Source organism: Sylvia atricapilla, chromosome 1, assembly GCF_009819655.1.
Source record: "Sylvia atricapilla isolate bSylAtr1 chromosome 1, bSylAtr1.pri, whole genome shotgun sequence".
Lineage (NCBI taxonomy): Eukaryota > Metazoa > Chordata > Aves > Passeriformes > Sylviidae > Sylvia > Sylvia atricapilla.
In genome coordinates, this window is record NC_089140.1 from 22072295 (window position 1) to 22090197 (window position 17903).

Sequence of the window (17903 nt, forward strand, 5' to 3'; positions counted from 1 at the left end):
TAATATTAAGACATTATTTAGATTTAGTGATACCAAGTTCTTATCACTCATATGCAATAATATCATATACAAATTTGAAATATTAATAACATAAGTAAAAATCTAGTAATGTAATATTAACAATAATTTTATATTATATAGAGCATATTTACAGCACTATTTTACTACTGTTGTAGTAGTATAATAATATGTATGTAATATATATATTAGATGGAACTATAAAATAGTTTGGTTATGTTATACATACAACACTACAGACACTAAACAGAGAAATGCTGAAGAATGTATATCAAGGCTAAGGTTTCTTTTCAGTTCAGTAATTAGCATGAAGATTTTCTTTCTGTTATCTTCTATGGTTATGTTTTCCCTTGTCCATTTCCTCCGGTGCTTTGTCATTTGTTTCTTTATTTTCCAATCATCTCCTTTATCACATTTTCCATGCTTTCTAGATATCTTCACTCACTAAAATTATTGAAGATGTAGTCATGCAGTTCACTGGGCTAAGGCTGGAATATGAGGTGCTATTTCTGGCACAGCCACAAACCTACAGGCAAATCTCATTCCTGTAATTCAGTGCTTGCTTTCACATTTTCCATGGTGCTGGAAGCATACAGTGTTGTACTGAACTCCTTTGTCCTCCTGGTGATTAGAAAACGGACATGGATAAATGTAGTACCACATTCCCAAACTGAACAGAAAATTCACCTTTTTAGTGGGCAAGACATGAAAGGGAGGCCAAGTTTGTGAGGAACTGCTTAGCCATTTAACTTCAGGAAGGCATCCCAATCCCTGAGGCAGGACAAATCATAAAGGCCCATTTCTTCTCTTGTTATTTCCAAATGATATCTCATTCAACATGCTGGATTTACACTGGGCTCACAAGAGACAGCTGTGATGGCTGATGCAGCCCTACAGGTTCCAGAAAGGTGCATACAGGTCCAGTGCTGTAAAGTTGAGCAGGATGAGACCAAAGTCCTGGCACTGTACTTATTGTGGAAGGCAGTCAAGTTTCAGAATGATGTTTTGGATAATAAGTTTATGCAACCATTTGACAAATTGTCTTAAAGATAAAGACAGAGATGACCATATATATCATATATGGATATAGTTGCTTTTTTTATTTCTCTTGGTGAAACATATAGAGAAATTAAGGCAAAACTTGTCAGTTGTTCTTCTAGAACAGGATAAGTATTTTGAATATATGAAAATACTGAACTATGACTGAGTGTCCATATGAAAATGCTGTTCCTCTACTTCTGCTTTCATACATAGCTATGTAACCAAGTATCATTCCAGTGAAGCCAGTGGCAAACTGAGGTTATATTAATTTTTTTGTTGTTGTTGCGTTTTAGTTAAGAACAGACAGTTTATAATATAGGTTTCAAATACTGGAAGGAAAAGTCTCATCATTAATTCATTGAGTCATCTATTTTAATTAGATCAAGTGTTAGAGAGCTCAGACACTTGTGTTCATATTCATTAAGGAATTGCACCATTACCTAATAAGATTGTGTATTTTTTATCACACAAATGGTCTGACTAACAGGTTATAAAAATCGAAGTTAGTAACTACTTTTGTTCACTTACATTGCGTTAAAATCATTAAACATTCAACACATAATCACAGTTAAAAAATAAAGAACAATTCAGAGAGTCTGTAATGGATATAAATTCTGTCATTTCTTTAAGACTTATTCTTTGGAAATATGACACAGTAAGGCAAGATATTTAATGATGATATTCTTGGAGCCTAGATCTCCCCATTTGTATTTATAATTGGTGATGGTGAGGCCAGAAATATTCTTTCAAGTTGAGAGATGCCAGCCTGTCTCATTTTTCTGAAATCAAGCACCTCTACATTGCCCTGTGTTCAGTAAATTCGTGGGATTAATGGACACCCCAGGAGGCCTCATTTTACAGCATCAAGCAGCAATCAGCTGCCTGAGTTGTTGTCTCAGGAAGCTTTAGGTCACCACAGCAGCTATAGAAGTGCTCATTACGCTGGGGTAACATATTCTCAACCAAGTACTTGTGATAGAATTAGCTTTAGGTTACACAGTTTATTCATTTGAGGGAAGATGAGGATGGATCATCTTTTATTTGTTCAACAAAATATCTATTTAAGATCTTTTGTGTCCTAGACACTGACATCTTATTTTAAATTGCATGTTGCATTATACAGTTCTGTTCCGAATACCAACAATCATACATGATGAATTCAAGAGCACAATATATGTTTGCTATCAATTTTCAAACATATTAGTATTTTACTCAAAAAATATGACAGCAGGAAAAAAAATATAGTCTTATAAAACAGCTATTTTCCTCTTCCACATCTTGATTTGTTTTGTTTGTTTTTTCTTTCAAATCTGTCTTTGCAATGATGTGCTGACCCTCTTTTCTATTAATTTTAATAATCTCAGTAAATCCCCCTGGATCTAAATTGTATCTTCCTTTTTGTTTGTTTTGTTTTCCCATTTATTATGCTTGTTACAGCTGGATCTTAGAGTCTCACTATAATCAGTTTCAAATCTTCCATTGAGTCCAGCCGTGCTGGGCCATGTCGGAGCCTGGGCTGGAGACGGAGGCAGCTACAGCTGTGGTTTGTTACAGCTTCTGGGAACAGACTTCACCAAGACATGAGGAAAGGGTGGAGCACTTTAGGCCAACATTTTTGATACCTTCATGCCCTTTTGCAATGTGTCCCTTGACCTGGGTGATAGCATAGAAAGAGAAGCTGGTAAGTGGCACAAGGTGTCACAACTGACACTGAGCATGGGGGTTTCTCCACATCCTCATGAAGGCCAAGAATTTGCTCTGAAGATATATTTGGGCTAATTTTTTTCCTATGGATAACTAATTAAAACTATTGCAGACTTACAAGCTGATTAATGAAGATCACTACCAATTACACAACCTGGTAAACACAGAAACTGGCAGGAAGGACCAGAATTCTGTCTCTGTCTTGGGTTGTAACGTGAAGGAAAGGAAGGACCAGAAAAAAGGAAGGCAAGAGAACAGATATGCAAAGTCATGCAGGATCATCTGTAAATTGAACAGGATACTGCGGGATGTAAAGATTCTGTTGTGTACCCCTGGAGAGGTTGCACACTGAGCATGAAAACTGAAGAAAATCACTTGGCACTGGATACCAAAACTCCTTCCAGGCAGTTATTTCCTGCATCATGGCTGAAGAATGTGAGATGACAGGGAGTTTAACTTTGGAAACTGCCATAAGGGTGCCATTAATCTACATGTTGAGTGTTCAGTTGTGTTTAAAAATCAACTAATTTTAATTGGCATGTGTGCTGCAGGGTGAGTTTCAAGCTATAAGCACTTGGCTAAAATAGAGGGAGAAAAAGCATTCCTTCCTTCCTTTCCTTCCTTCCTTTCCTTCCTTCCTTTCCTTCCTTCCTTCCTTCCTTCCTTCCTTCCTTCCTTCCTTCCTTCCTTCCTTCCTTCCTTCCTTCCTTCCTTCCTTCCTTCCTTCCTTCCTTCCTTCCATGTTTCTGTCTGTCTATCTGTCTTTCCTTCCTTCCACCCTCTGTTTCTGCCATACTCATATCTTTCCTATTTCACTCTCTCTCCCTCTCATGCATTTTTTTTCCAATCAGAATGCAAATATTATACTTTCATCTGAATGAAAATATTCTTTTTTTTTGCTTTAGGTCAGGTCATGGAGATGTAGCTTGTAAAAAATTACAGAGTTAACAAAAAAAGTACGTAGAATTTTATAACTCACATGAATCCATTTGTGAAGGATATATGCATGTGTAAGTAAACTTTGTTTTTCCATTTCGACTTCATAGAGCAATTTGGAATTCTTTCTTTTTCCCTTTGATAACTTCAGATGCTGAGAAAAACCCATGTTATCATAAATTAGTGTTCTGGTCTTCTGTTAAATTGTAATAATAATAACAATAATAACAATAATAGTAATTAAAAAAAACATTAACAGCTAATGTGCAGAAATAACCCGATTTCTGGTTAAAATCTTGCCATCAAATGCTACACAATGCAACAAGGATGCAGTATCTTATAGATGAGTTTTATGTGAGGGTGAATGGTATAAATATAATTCAAATGTATGATGAATGCCTACCCTGTAAGATATTTTCTGAAGTAGATTGCAAATATTCATAACATAAGAAAGAAATTGACCAATCTAGATTTACTAATAGTTTATTAATATTTCATCATGAAATTAAAAATTATTCTCTGTTGCTATGAGCAAAGAAAACCACTCATATTAGACACATTGCATCATTTATGATATTGAATAAGACTACAGGAACTGGTTTTAATATTGTGGTATCTGCAAAGAAAGACTCCAACAATGCTGAAAGAGAGAGATTTAAATGTTTAATTCCATTCTTATTAAAGACTATAAAATGCTATCTGATATGATTAGCCTATATTTTGTGAAAAAGGCACTTAATAAAAATGGTTCTAACAGCCATATATATTAATAACTATTAATATGTTCATATCAAATGCTGTATTTCCTACACAATTTCCTAAACAATGATCAAAATCACTGCTGCAAAATGCTTTTAGCTAGCTCAAATATGAAAGACACTACATATAAGTTTTATTCCATCGTGTTTTAGAGAATAAGTCTTTAGGTCAAAATGTACAAAGATCTTAAAAAATGTCAAGTACATTTAATCTGAAAAGAGGTGACAGACAAAGAAATACATCACATCAATCCATTACATGCAGTGCTAGAAGAGGCATTGTACTCTAAAAATTGCAAGTGGAAAAAGCGAGAATGGCAAGACCTAAATGAAGGACTAACTCTTCAGATTAATTGATAATACCTCACTCATCAGAAAAGGAGTAAAAGAAATGATCACCTGAGAGGAGGGGAGAGAAAGTAGTATGAATCAGTGAACAAATTGAAGGAATTGACTTTGAAAAGAAGGCAGACAAAAATGTCACAATCAGATTCACTGAAGGACTCACATTTGGGCAGAAAAGCAGGAGTATAAGGAAAAAGTGAATGATGGGGTTTTTTCTTCTTCTGCATAACAGGAACAGTTCTTTTGTCCAACTTAAAAAAAACCCATTTCTATTCTATCTACATTTTTCCACAGTCATATTGACATGTAAGATCAGTGAACCATATCTGCAGATGAACTGAAAATATATTGAGATCCTCTATAATTTTCTATCTTTTAATCTTACCCATAAAGCCCTTAGAATTTTCTTTTAAATGCCTAGAATATAATATGAACAGTAAAAAACCCACATCTGTTTCCAGTTATCTCAGAAATTGTTTCAGCTTCTACCACCAGTAATTTTGACAGTTCTGATGCCCTTTTTGTTCCCAGGCTCTCGAGTCATATTTCTTCATCTTCTTAGGGCTGTTGCTCTAGTTACTCAATTGCAACAATTTTTTTTGTTCTTTAATGGCAGCATTTGTATTTTGAAATTGTTCTTTAATGACTTTATGCTTGAAAACTCCTTCAAAGCAATAAGTCAAATGCTAATGCTAGCATTAATATAGGGCATAGATTAACAATGAGGCCCAGAGATAAAAATCAAACAGCAAGACATTAATCATTAAGCAGATTTAGTATAACTTTAGATTTTCCTAAATCTTCAAATGAAATTCAGTCAACCAAATCACATCATATATTCCCCCTCAGAAATACATCATGTTTCATCTTAAAATGACACCTACAACTTCAATGTGAAAGTCGTCCTCAAGTCTCTTCCACTGATGATGAGAAACCTTATGGATTCCAGCCTAAATATAATGAAGGATTTATACATATCATTTGGTCTTTATGCCTGAGTGTATTTCCCAGTCTGTTGGAAAGTGTGTATTTGCTTTATTCAAATCAATTTCTCCTTTAACTGCATCTCAGTAGTTGGTTAATACATGGAAGCAGATCCTTTATCACCTTCTTTGACAACTGGGGGTTGTCCTCACTCATGTGCAGGACCTTACATTTGGCATTGTTGAACCTCATAATATTCACATGCACCACTTATTGAGCTTGTCCAGTTCTCTCTGGGTGGCATCTCATCCCTCAGGTGTGTCAACCCCATCACCAGCTTCTTGTCAACTGCAAACTTCCTGTAGGTGCACTTGATCCCACCATGTCATCTGGGATGTTATTGAACAGCATTGGTGCTAATATGGACCTGTGGGGAGAATACTCATCACTGATCTCCATCTTACCCCTTGATTTTCTCAAATTGAACATTTATGTTATTTCCACTCTATTTTTAAAATCCTCTTTAATCTGGCTTTATCCTAGAACTCTTATTTCTGCACTCATGTAATTCCAGGCGGTTTTTTCTCAGTTAAATAAATTATGTTTTGGTAATTATTCTGTCATGTTTTAACACTAGTTGAAAACTAAACTACTGTGAAGAAAATTAACTCTATCCCAGCCAAAACCAGCACATACTTCATTTTAGTTATCTCCCTTTGCAATATAAAATTATGTAAACCCTCAAATTTGATTAATTGTATATTTTTCTAAAAATTAAACTGCATACATAAAATATGTAAATTACAGTTAGGTACCTAACTACCTTTGCAGGTCAACTCTTTATCAAATTTTCAGAAAATCAGCAGCTCCCTCAATTACATCAGTTTCTGAAAATGAGAACAAAAATGTTGAATCACACTGGGAGGTTTCAAAATTCCCTGTATATCCACAACAGAGAGTTTTACTGGTTGCATGCTCCAATTATGATGTTGAAAATGAGTATGGAAAATCTCAAACGCCAGTTCCTATATAAAGTTACCAGGAGCAACCACTTGTCTTAGAAAATAAAAGATTTTCTGAAGATCCAAATAGATCTGCTCCTGTGCTTTGAATTCTTACATCCTATAATGTTTGTTCCAATCAGCAGTGATGATTTTGATAGTAAATAGGCTAGGAATTGATTTACACATTCTATTAGTCCCAGCAGGGTTGTACTCTGAGAGGCACATAAGACCTGCTAAGAGCATTGCACTTCTCAGCATTCCAGAAGCAAATGGACGTGCCTGTGATTGAAAATGTTTTGATAATTGGCACTGAGTGTGAAAACCATGAAGATGCATTTATTTGCAGAAGTTAGGTGTTGCCCTCTATGAGTCAGATGAGAATGGCAGCATTTACTGCCTTTGAAGAAAAATCCTTTGCAATAGACCGCTCTGTAAATCCTCACTCTAGATCCCACAGTGGCTGAAACTATGCATTGAGTTTTCGAGGTGGAGAATGGCAGAACATATGTGAGATAAATGAAAATGTTCTATACTGCCAGCTATTGCAGCTGAACAAATCACTTGCTTTTTATTCCATCTCCACAGCTAAACTTCCCTAGGAAACTCTTTAGGTAGGAGAACAGCCTTCTCCAGGGAGAAAAAAAAGAGACCTTTCAGGGACAAGTTCATTAATTTCAACCAACCTGATGTTCAGTTACATGTCTTAATATCAGGACATTTTTGTGATACTCAAACCTCACACTGCACACAAGTACTTTGATTACATCCTGCATTCTATCACCTGCCTGCTGAGTTTTAAACATCTTTTAAAATCTATCTCGCTCTAGCTGCAGAGGAAAATATATAAGGACATAAAAATTATGTGCAGGTATCCCTAAAACTGGTGAATTTGGAAGATATATGAACAAGCACTCAAAATGAAGGTTCTATGACTGTTGCTTCTACACATCTATGCACAGCTGACCACCCAGAGATGTACCAACCTGGGCAATTCTATAAATTTCCCTCAAAAATGTTATTTACAAGTGCTCACATTAATGATCCAATGAAAATATGAATTATAGATAAAGGTCTAGTTTGCCTAATTTAGGCATGTAACTAGCTTTTAAACCCCTTATCCCTACACTTCTGCTCAAAGATCTCTCAAGCACATCTATGTCTTTTTCAAATTGTGGGAAGCAAACTGACTCAAAGGCTTTATCTACACTTTGCTCTTCCCAAAAAGCACATACACCCCAGGGCAAAATATCTGTATGTCCATATTTCCCTAAGTATCCTCAAGTCTGTCTGGTACTGTTAGGTGTAATTATTATATTTGTATTTATTTCAGTCTGTATGAAGAAGTCTAAGCGCTACATTAAACCATTTCTGGGGTAGTTGTTCTCTTACATGATGCTGCAGGTGTTTCTATGGCCTCCAAGTGTTGCTTTCTTTGAGAAAATCATTTGGGTTTTCATAAGACTGTACAGGGCATGGAGAGGTTGCCTCTAGAGCATGGTCCTTGCTGCCTGTAGAGTGTGGTACCTGCACTGAATGTTATTCTGGGACAGCAATCATTATTATCTCAAAGGAAACTCTGAAATGAAAAAGGCCTGGAAATGAGCAAATTCCACTCCCACATGTGAAGTGGGAATGATACAGGGCCAGATTCTAGAAGCCATGTCATTTGCTAATGTAGATGCACCAAATAGTATTTTACAGCTGACATTTCACCAATACTGAATCAAGTGGAATAATCACCCTCAGCATCTTACTTATTACTATTAACATGTCAGAATGTGATTTACCTTGACTTTCGTTGTTGACTTTCATTTGATTTCTTTTCCACTCTACTTCTTGGACCTTTTCCCCTGCATTTCCATTTACTCAGCCATTCCCAATCTTGTAATGATGAATGTGATTTTCCCCTCCAAAGTGCAACATTTGACACACATCTTACTGAATTTTATCTTGCTGATTTAAGATCATATCTGAAGATTATTACAGTATTTTGAATCTTGATCCTGGTCCCTAAAGCATTTTAAATCATAATTAATTTTGTCATCTAAATCAGTAATGAAATTTTGTTTAAAAAGCTGAGATGGAGATTGTAATCTGTAGCAAATTCATGTGCTTATATTTGTCCTATTTCTCCTTTAACCTCTTGCCTGAGAACCCCCAGGAGGCACTTGAGTAGTTGCATGAGTATTTAAAACTTCCATTCATATCTAATCTGGCCCACAAAATTGTATTTGTTACCAAACTCTGATTGCTTATGTCCCCAAAGAGGGAGCAGTCTTTCACTTAGCTCTGCATTAATGTGGGTTACCTGTTCTGTCACTAATTTTGCATTCCAATTTAGAAATAGGTAATCAAAAGCAGGCTAATGATACTGTATTTTTCTCATATTATATTACAAGCAACATGCATTCACTCCACTATATTTATAGAAATCCATGGGTTTGTAGAAAATTGCCTCTGCAAGTTTTATTGTATCAAGTGACCTACTTTTCACCTTAGTCCATTTGAACATTGCAGATGTATTTACTATCAGTTACTGAGACAAGAAATGTGATATTGTTTTGTGTAGGTCAGCATCCTTTAATGGCCATGCAGTCTATTAAACATCTATTACAGACTCTGGATTTAATAAATGATTTCTAATTGACTAAATGTCAGTGGCAACATTCAAGAAAACTCAGTTACATGGGATTTTTCATTGATTTTCTCTATATTAGAAAATGAAATGTCAGCTACCATTAATTGCATTTTCACAATACGAATCATACTGCAAAGTAGCTTCTAAGTGAAAGCACTTCTAGCCTAACATGTTAGAGAAGTATTTTTTCAAATTAATCCAATATGTAAACAATTATTACAGTTATGTATCTCTGTGGGTCAAATTGATGTGAATGCAATTACAACCTATAACATGAAACCATTTTTCAGGCTTCTAGAAAAAATGCGTTCAGAGACATATTCTGCCCTTATTTATCCTTATACATTACACTGTCTGCATCCAGCACCACAGAAGTTGGTTAATCCACAATTTCTAGTTCTTGCCTCCAAGGATGGCATCACCCCTTACATCAGCTTGCACCACTGTTGTCCATGACTCAAAGACAGAACTGCTAACTTCTATTGTCTTATACATGCGTCTACCCAGGCTATGTGCCATTACTAAGGAGAGTATGATCCAGAATAAATTTTATGAAAGTGCTACACATATATTCCTTATCATAGAAGATCCACAGTTCGAAATGCCTTGGTGCATCTTTCCTGCCTGCCTGTTGTCTGCATTTGTGTGGTCAGATCTTCATGATCACACATGCTTTCTACAGGGGCAATTCCAAAACTTTCTTTTGTATCATCACATTTGTCATGCCAGAATTAACCATCAGTGGTTAATTCTCAATCCCAGTGAGATGATATTAGAAGTATGTGAAAATTAATTTGACTATGCATAACAGCCATAACAATTTACAGTAGTGCTAGAAGTTCTTATGTCTTTGTAGGAAAAGAAAGATCCATGACCTTTCTAAAGTATGTGATGTGGCATTCAATTTCCCTGCATCTGATCGATAAGCAAGCAGGAAGTCATATATTTTGCCATGGTAGACAAGCATAATTAAGCAATAAGGCAATGGAGGTAGTTGTGATTATCTTAGGATGCACCTGGGAGCTGCCTTGTTGCTATTTTAAAACATCGTTATGTGAAGGGAACTGTATTAATTTCTGCTGAGAAAGATAAAGTTGGCAGTTTGGAATGCTCATGAGCAGCAGTTTTAGTTGTGCTTTACAGACAGTAGTGTGGTGCTTTCACCCCAAACAATTAGGTTTCTCCTTCAGCAGAAGGAAAGATGGAGCAGGTTGTAAACATTTAATTGACAGTTCAGACCAAGCAAAAAAACAAAACAAAACAAAAAAAAACCCAACAAAAAAAAAACAAACAAACAAAAAAAAACTAAAACAAAAAAACAAAAACAAAAACAAACCAAAACAAACCAAAACAAACAAAAAAACCAACAAAAACCAACAAAAAAACCCCCACCCCAACAACAAAAAGCACAACCCCTCCTGCAAAACAATTATGCTTTGGCTGGCTTCCAGTGAGTGCAAAACTTACATTTTTAGCAGTTTAGAATAAAAATATGTTGCCTCCAACACTTGACTTTCAGGGAAGACATCTCTGCATAATTAATACTATTGCATCCACATTCTAATTTATGCATTTTAATTATATCAGAGGCCTGGTGAATAATTAATGCTAGCAAAACAATGGGTCTGAAGCATAAGCTGAAAAGTATCACTTTTTAATGGGCTCTGTAAATTTAAATAACTAATGAAAGCTATTTAACTATTTGATTGTGAGAATATTTCTCCCTGATACAATCAAGGATTAACTACCATAATGGAGCAGCCTCTCAAGTGGAGAAATGTTAGCTCGGGTTGGTTGTTTTCTGAGTGTACTATATAGTATATTGACCTACCTGAGCTATATGCTTGCAGGAAAGAAATTTATTTTCATCCTCAGGGAGAAACTGGCATGTCATTGGTATCATCTATAAGATGCAAAATCAAAATTCTGGGCACAGTGTTCCCCTTTGACCTCCTGTCTTCAAGAAGGTCAGTTAATGCAGGTTTCATGGGGAGATTTAGAATTGAATCTAAAGAAATACAATATAGAATTTATTATCTTTGAGTTCAGCAATCTAAGAACTAAGGATGTAGGCCAGTTTGGTAATTTAGAGCCTTGCAGTGGTCGGAGAGATAGAACTTCTGGAGAATTTAATCTCATCCTAGAATGGGGTTTTTGAAATAGATGGGATTAATAACCATTTGGCAGTGTCTAGCATTTCTCTGGGTTTTACAGAAGAAGCTTAGGATACTGTCTTACCCATACACCTAACTTCTAGACAGCCGAGTTTAGATGAAGTTAATCTCACCAGCAAAGGCAGCCTCTAAAACTGTGGTGTAAAAAAGACCTACTCACACTCAATTTAAGGGTATAAAGACCAGGGCAAAACAGAAGGGCTTATAGGCCAGATCTGTGCAAAGTTCAGTGTGTCACACTGACAAACCAGCATTGGTTGCTTGGCCAAGTCTCAGATTTGAATCGTGTCACTCATTTAAGAAAGTCGTTCCATCTCTGAAGGGCTCAAAATGCAGGTTCATGTTAACCTACCAAACCCAAACACCAGCCTCCACCCTGCTCTGGTCCCTGGAGCTGTGCTGGGCAGTGTGATGTGCTAAGAGCAGGCTGTCCCAGATGAGCAGTGTGTCCTGGCTTTCACGTACCCTGAGTTTGTCACGCAAAGAGTGGTGAAAGCGTGTGGACAGCAGACAATACTGACTGCATTGCGTGGAAAGCCTGGCAGCAGAAAGTACTCATTTCTTTAGGAGAATAAAATGATACAGTAAATGATGAATTACTGCAATCTCTGGCAATATATTACATACACTCAAGAAATATCAGTTTGTCAATATGAATATAAAATGAATAGCTTCTACCAACTTTTTTGTTCTTGTTTTCCATATCAGAAGTTTGTACTTTAATGCAAAATGTTTAAGGAAGTGTCATAATAATAACAACAACAGTATAATGAAGGACTTCTAAAGGAAATAACATTGACAAAGGCTGATCCCAATTTTGCATATCAGGCCCTTTATTTGAGTGCGTTAATTTGAGCGCAGTAACTTCTGGCTCATATGTTTGAAATTTTCTCTTTTAACCTAATATTTTGTATTAAATTGAAGCACTTAACTCTACATAGCGCTCACTTGTGTCACTAAAGAGATATGGAAGGCAACTGTGTAGGAACCAATTGTGTTTTCCCAGTTTCTAGCTGTGTTTGCATGAGCCTGGGTATGAGTTAGTGCTCTCCTCAGTGACTGTGGCCTGTGTCAAGTAGGAGAGGGTTACTCTCAGTTTGGTTAGGCTGGATGGTGTGTCCCTTCACGCAGATGTCAGGAAGGACAGGGAAGAACAGAAAAGGCTCTTGCAGAGGGAGCTCTGCTCCAGGGAAATCTCAGCCAGCCATAGCAATCTGCTGCCTGGCCCCACTGAGTATTTTACAGAAGTCAGAAAGCAGAACACAAAGGAAAATCTGCCATAGTATCAGATTAAAGCAGTAAATTTCTTGTGAGCAATAGTACCTGAGAGAGCAAGCAGATATTTGGCCAGTCTGGGGTGGTGTCAGAGTTAACAGGCTAGCTAGCACTGGGACCTTACTTCTCCTTCACTGCTCAGCTTTCCAGGAGCTAGGCAGTATCCTGATGGCATTTCTCTGCACCCCGTTCCTCCCTACTTGTCTTACTGCAGAACCTACAATGAGTAGTAAGAACAATTCCCCAAGAAACACAACTCCTTTACTGAACCCTGTTTAAGACCAAAACCTCCTTAGCATGTTTGGGTTGGAGTCTGGTGCTCCGGCTGTCTGGGGCTTGTAACGTGGCTGATGGAAGGTGCTGCTGAAGCAGGAGCTCATGGTCTCAGCTGAAGTGCCTCCCTTTGCTTCTGCCTTTGCAGGACTACGCTGAGAAGGAGAGAGCTGCAGCTAAGGCCCTGGAGGATGTGAAGGCCAACTTCTACTGTGAACTGTGTGACAAGCAGTATCACAAACACCAGGAATTTGACAACCACATCAATTCTTATGACCATGCTCACAAGCAGGTAAACCTGATAAATGTCTTGCATGTTACAACGGTCTCTCTTCCCTCCTCATTGATTGTGGGAGGTTTCTAAATTCACTCAAGTAGAAGACAATTCATCATTTGATGTTTTCAACTTTAAAATGCAACTTTCCACTAAAATAAAATGGAAAATATTCATTTTTATCACAATTTCTTTTAAGTTACTCTGACTGAAAGACCTCCAGCTGTAGTTTTAGATACATGCTTTATACCGATGTCCTCGCTTAATTTGATATATTTAAACGTGGAATTACTTAAAAACCACAGACAGGGGGAAATGACCAGGCCCCTCTTTTGACCCTCCTTGTCACAGAAAAGCCTCTATTCATGCTTTTATCAGAAGGCATATGACCATGCTGTTTCAAGCTGGTTATGCTGTTTCAAAGGCAGAAAACTTTTTTTCTTTTTTATAGGATCTGTTTCTGGAGTTAAAATCTATATCTCATAATGTTTCTCAGGTGAAATACATTTTGTCTTGCATGCAGAGTGTGATACAAAATAATCCCTAATGAGATGTTGGACTCCTGGAAAAAAATAATAAATAATAATTTTTTATCACTTTTTTGGCAACAGTTTAATCACATTTGTATGTGTTAGGTATATTCTACCCATATGTGCCTATTCACTTTATTTCCTGCATCCCAATTTTTCCTCCAATTTTAGTAAAATCCATATTTTAGTTGGCAATGTGGAAGGATAATGCAAATTACTCATATAAACACTTCAGAATTTAAAGAAAATAGTTTGTGAAGTCCAAGAGTGGATATTTCTGAACCTCTGAAGTGAGGGATCAGATCTGCTGACCTGGCGTGCTATGCACACATAACTGGATTCCATAGATGGATCTTTTTTTCTTGTATTTCTGCTAGTGCTTGCATTTAAGTGCTCGCGTATTGCGTGCATCCAAGTTGCCAAGGAATTAGTTGTCTTCTGTGTGATCACACTTTTGGGTTCACAGGGGTCAGGAGACACATGAGAACTATGTGAAGCCATTAGAAATTGCAGGTATTTCTGACAGAGGATTAGAAATAATAATGTTGAACGAAATGAGCAATGCTAAAGGCAAAACTCCTCACTCTCCCTGAAAGCAATCTTATTGTCTTCTGCAGAATCACAGAGGATGTAAATCACCCTGGAATTTTCTGTGTGCATCTATCACAGCACTTCATTAAAAAAAAACTGCCTAAGTTCTGCCCCCTCATCAAATGCTGAACCATCCTGCTGAATTCAAGCACCCCAGTCTTGAATATCCATGGGAAATAATGGGGCTCTTTTGTCCCATCACTCCCAAATCAGAGTAATGCATTTAAATCAAAAGCAGTTCCTCTTATTACCATTCCATTAATTAATCCATAAAAATATTTATAATAATACAAAAAAATGCTTTTGCAGATCCTAAACCTGTGACTCTAATCCCTACAAATCCCCATTTGCTGCAAGAAAATTTTTTCACCCTTCAGCTGTTTTTTAAGTCATCAGAAATGCATCTGAACTCAAATGGAGCCATTTGTGCTCTTTCCTCTTCACACCCTCCCCCTGCAAAAAGCAGTTTAGCATAAACCAGCCTGCTTCATGCCCCTACTATGATTATGTTGTTGGGCAGGGGAGCTTTTGGCAGGTTTCTGTTATAAAAGGCAATAAAACTCTTCTTAATTTACAGATAAATTTACTGCTTTAAAAGTTGTCAGACATAGTACTGGAAACTAAGAGTCTGCCCAGAAATGTACAACACATACAGAATACCAACTGGCATGGCAAGCTCACCCCATCCTGCCCTTTCAGATGTAGTTCAGAAGCTCAGTTAGTGCAGGATGAGCTAGCTACCCTCCTGATGTGACAGGGTAATTTAGTCTCTTCTCTCTCACTTCTTACCAGCCAAGTCTGGGTTGCCTCTAGGAATAGTGTCGGTGTACCCTTTTCTCTGACTTTTATAGGCAGTCACAGAAAAGCCTCTATTCTTCATGCTCCTATCAACATGATCTTAAATAAAATAACTAACTAAATAAATATGGTTTCCTGTGGTTTAGTTAGCTTAGTTCCAAAATGTTTATTCTGGGAGGGACATTAGCCACCCACAAGAGCTTCCTCCTCTGAAGATATGTTTTCTGTTTCCCAGCAGTAATTTGAGGGTAGCTTTAGTAATCGGCATGGATATGTTCTAAACATCATTCTTCTAATGGAGAGTAAATTAAAATGAGACACCCTTTGCATCTCAGTAACAATACAGTATAGTCTTCTCATGTGATTTCCCATTTAAATGCCACTACTTCACAATTTCTATTAAAGTGGCAATGATGTTTAGAGAAGATAGAAAGGCAGAAAAAAGGATATTGCACTGAGTGCTTAATCATAACTCTTTTGTTTGTCTTCCAGAGGAAACAGATTTTATTCAGAGAATTATGCCTTTAATCTCCAAATATTATGGTTTCATAAAATTAATTTTGCAATCCATTTTCTTCTAGATGATTTCAACCGGTTGTTATGGCAGGAAGTCCTGGGCCTAGCAGTTGGCATACCAGCTCTCCTTGTCCTCGGGGGCTGCAAAATGTTATGATGACAGTCTGGCCTTGTTTGCATAGATGGCCTTTCTGCTGTCTCTCTGTGTTATATTATTCTCAAGCATAATTCTAAACGCAGACACACTTTTTCTCTCTCTCTCTCTGCTTGCTACATACCTTCAAACTTACAGACATAAAAATATGATGGATGTGTCCATATATATGCATAAAATTTTGACAGACCATCAAAGATCAATGCCTACATCTTCATTATCTTCTAACTGTAATGACCTTAGAAAGTTCTAATATTATTTATCTATTTTTGAGTAACATTGTCTCACTATTATACAATCCTTATTCCTTTGGTTGTCCTGTCAGCATGAGTCTCAACATCTTTCCTGACACACTACAAGAATTTTTCATTGATATTACCTGCCATTGGAAATTAATTTCTTTCGGTGCAGGGCTGGATAAAGTGAACACAGAAAATCTGTCTGATTGAAAGTTTGCACTCCCATCCAGCTTTACCTGAGCCCTCTGTTGTTAAATCTGATACTGAACAAGGCTGGGGCAAGGGTGTGAGTGACTTCTCTGGGGGAACCTAATCTTTCATCACTGTGCCTACATCTCTTATTGGCCCACCATGAATCAGCTAACTCACTCGAAATCAAAGCTTTTTTTCCTTTGTGTTTTTTTCCTATGACTTTACAAAGTCCAGGGCAGCAGTCATGGGGAGTGGCGCATTTGATAAATCTGCGGTTTCTCTCCTCAAGCATCAAGGTGAAGGACGTTTGCTCTCCCTTGCTCCTTGCATTCTCTGCAGCAAAAGTTAACTGCCTCAGAAGAGAGTGCCTTGGCTCTGCTGCAGCTGTCTGAACACTGAAAAGCACAAGGGTCCTGGTGTGAATTCATTCAAAATTATCAGGATATAGATAACCAAGATAGGCTGCTATCTGAAAATATAATATATGTGGGAATAGGCTAAGCTGAAAATGATATATCAGTGTAGTTATTTTCGACTCTCTTTAAGTTCTTTTAATGTTGTGTGCATCTTTAAAATTAAGCCAAACTTGAGCAGAGATGTCTATTTGGTTGACATTATTAAATGGAAGCTTTTAATAACTCCAGTTCATGCATGGTGTTCATTCATTCAGTCAACATCAAAGTAGCTTTCAAATTTTTGTATCCTTAGCAATCAGCAAGGCTTTTAGATGTCAGCAAATGAGAAAATCACAAATCTATTCCATGTACTGCAATATAATAATTGTGATGATAATAATAATAATAATAACAAATATAAGCAGCAAAGAAAAACAAGACTGCATTGCCATCTTGGGGTTTCTGATGACAAAGCAAGTCTTTAGTTTTGTTGTCAAAATTTTACCATTCAGTTAAAAGCACCACATTCTCTCATATGATAAAAAATACACAGAATAGCAAAAACATATAAAAAGCACCTCACAAAATAAATTTTAGTGTCCTTGAAGAAGAAAGTACTATGTAAACAAACACAAGTTTCATTCTACTCTAGTTTACGTGATCATACCTGTATTTTAGTATTAACATCCATGCATACTAGCATTTGGTTATATTTTTGGCATGAGAGCCTGATTTAGTGTGTACAGCTGTTGGCACTTACTGTTAAGCCTTTATGGTGCTTGTGGATTTAAACTCTAATTCAGGCAGAGATTTAGCTCCTGTTAAACATCAAAGCTAGCAAATATGCTTACATTTTAGCTAGCATTGCTGCTACCACCCAGAAAATGCACTGATAACACAGAGAGAGCTCCAGGAATGAGTGTAAATGCTGAGATCTTGTTAGTTTGTCTTGAGGGTGTTTTTTCAGCATCTCCATATTTTTTGGAGGAAAAGTAAGTCTTGTCTTTTGGTGCCAAGATAAACCTGTATTATCCAAACAATTTTCATTTCAAGGAAAAAAACCTGGTTTGGCAAGTATCTGAGGAATTTCGCCTTAGGATATGGGAAATGAGTCAAGTATAATA

General features: G+C 36.8%; 1 protein-coding gene across 1 annotated transcript in view; it reads left to right on the forward strand.

Moving 5' to 3' along the window:
• The window catches only part of ZNF804B (zinc finger protein 804B), a 221808-nt gene that overhangs the window by 180223 nt on the left and 23682 nt on the right, over positions 1-17903 (forward strand). The window contains exon 2 of the mRNA XM_066323772.1: positions 13239-13382. Within this exon, the coding sequence (XP_066179869.1) occupies positions 13239-13382 (144 nt within the window). The remainder of the gene's footprint in view (positions 1-13238; positions 13383-17903) is intronic.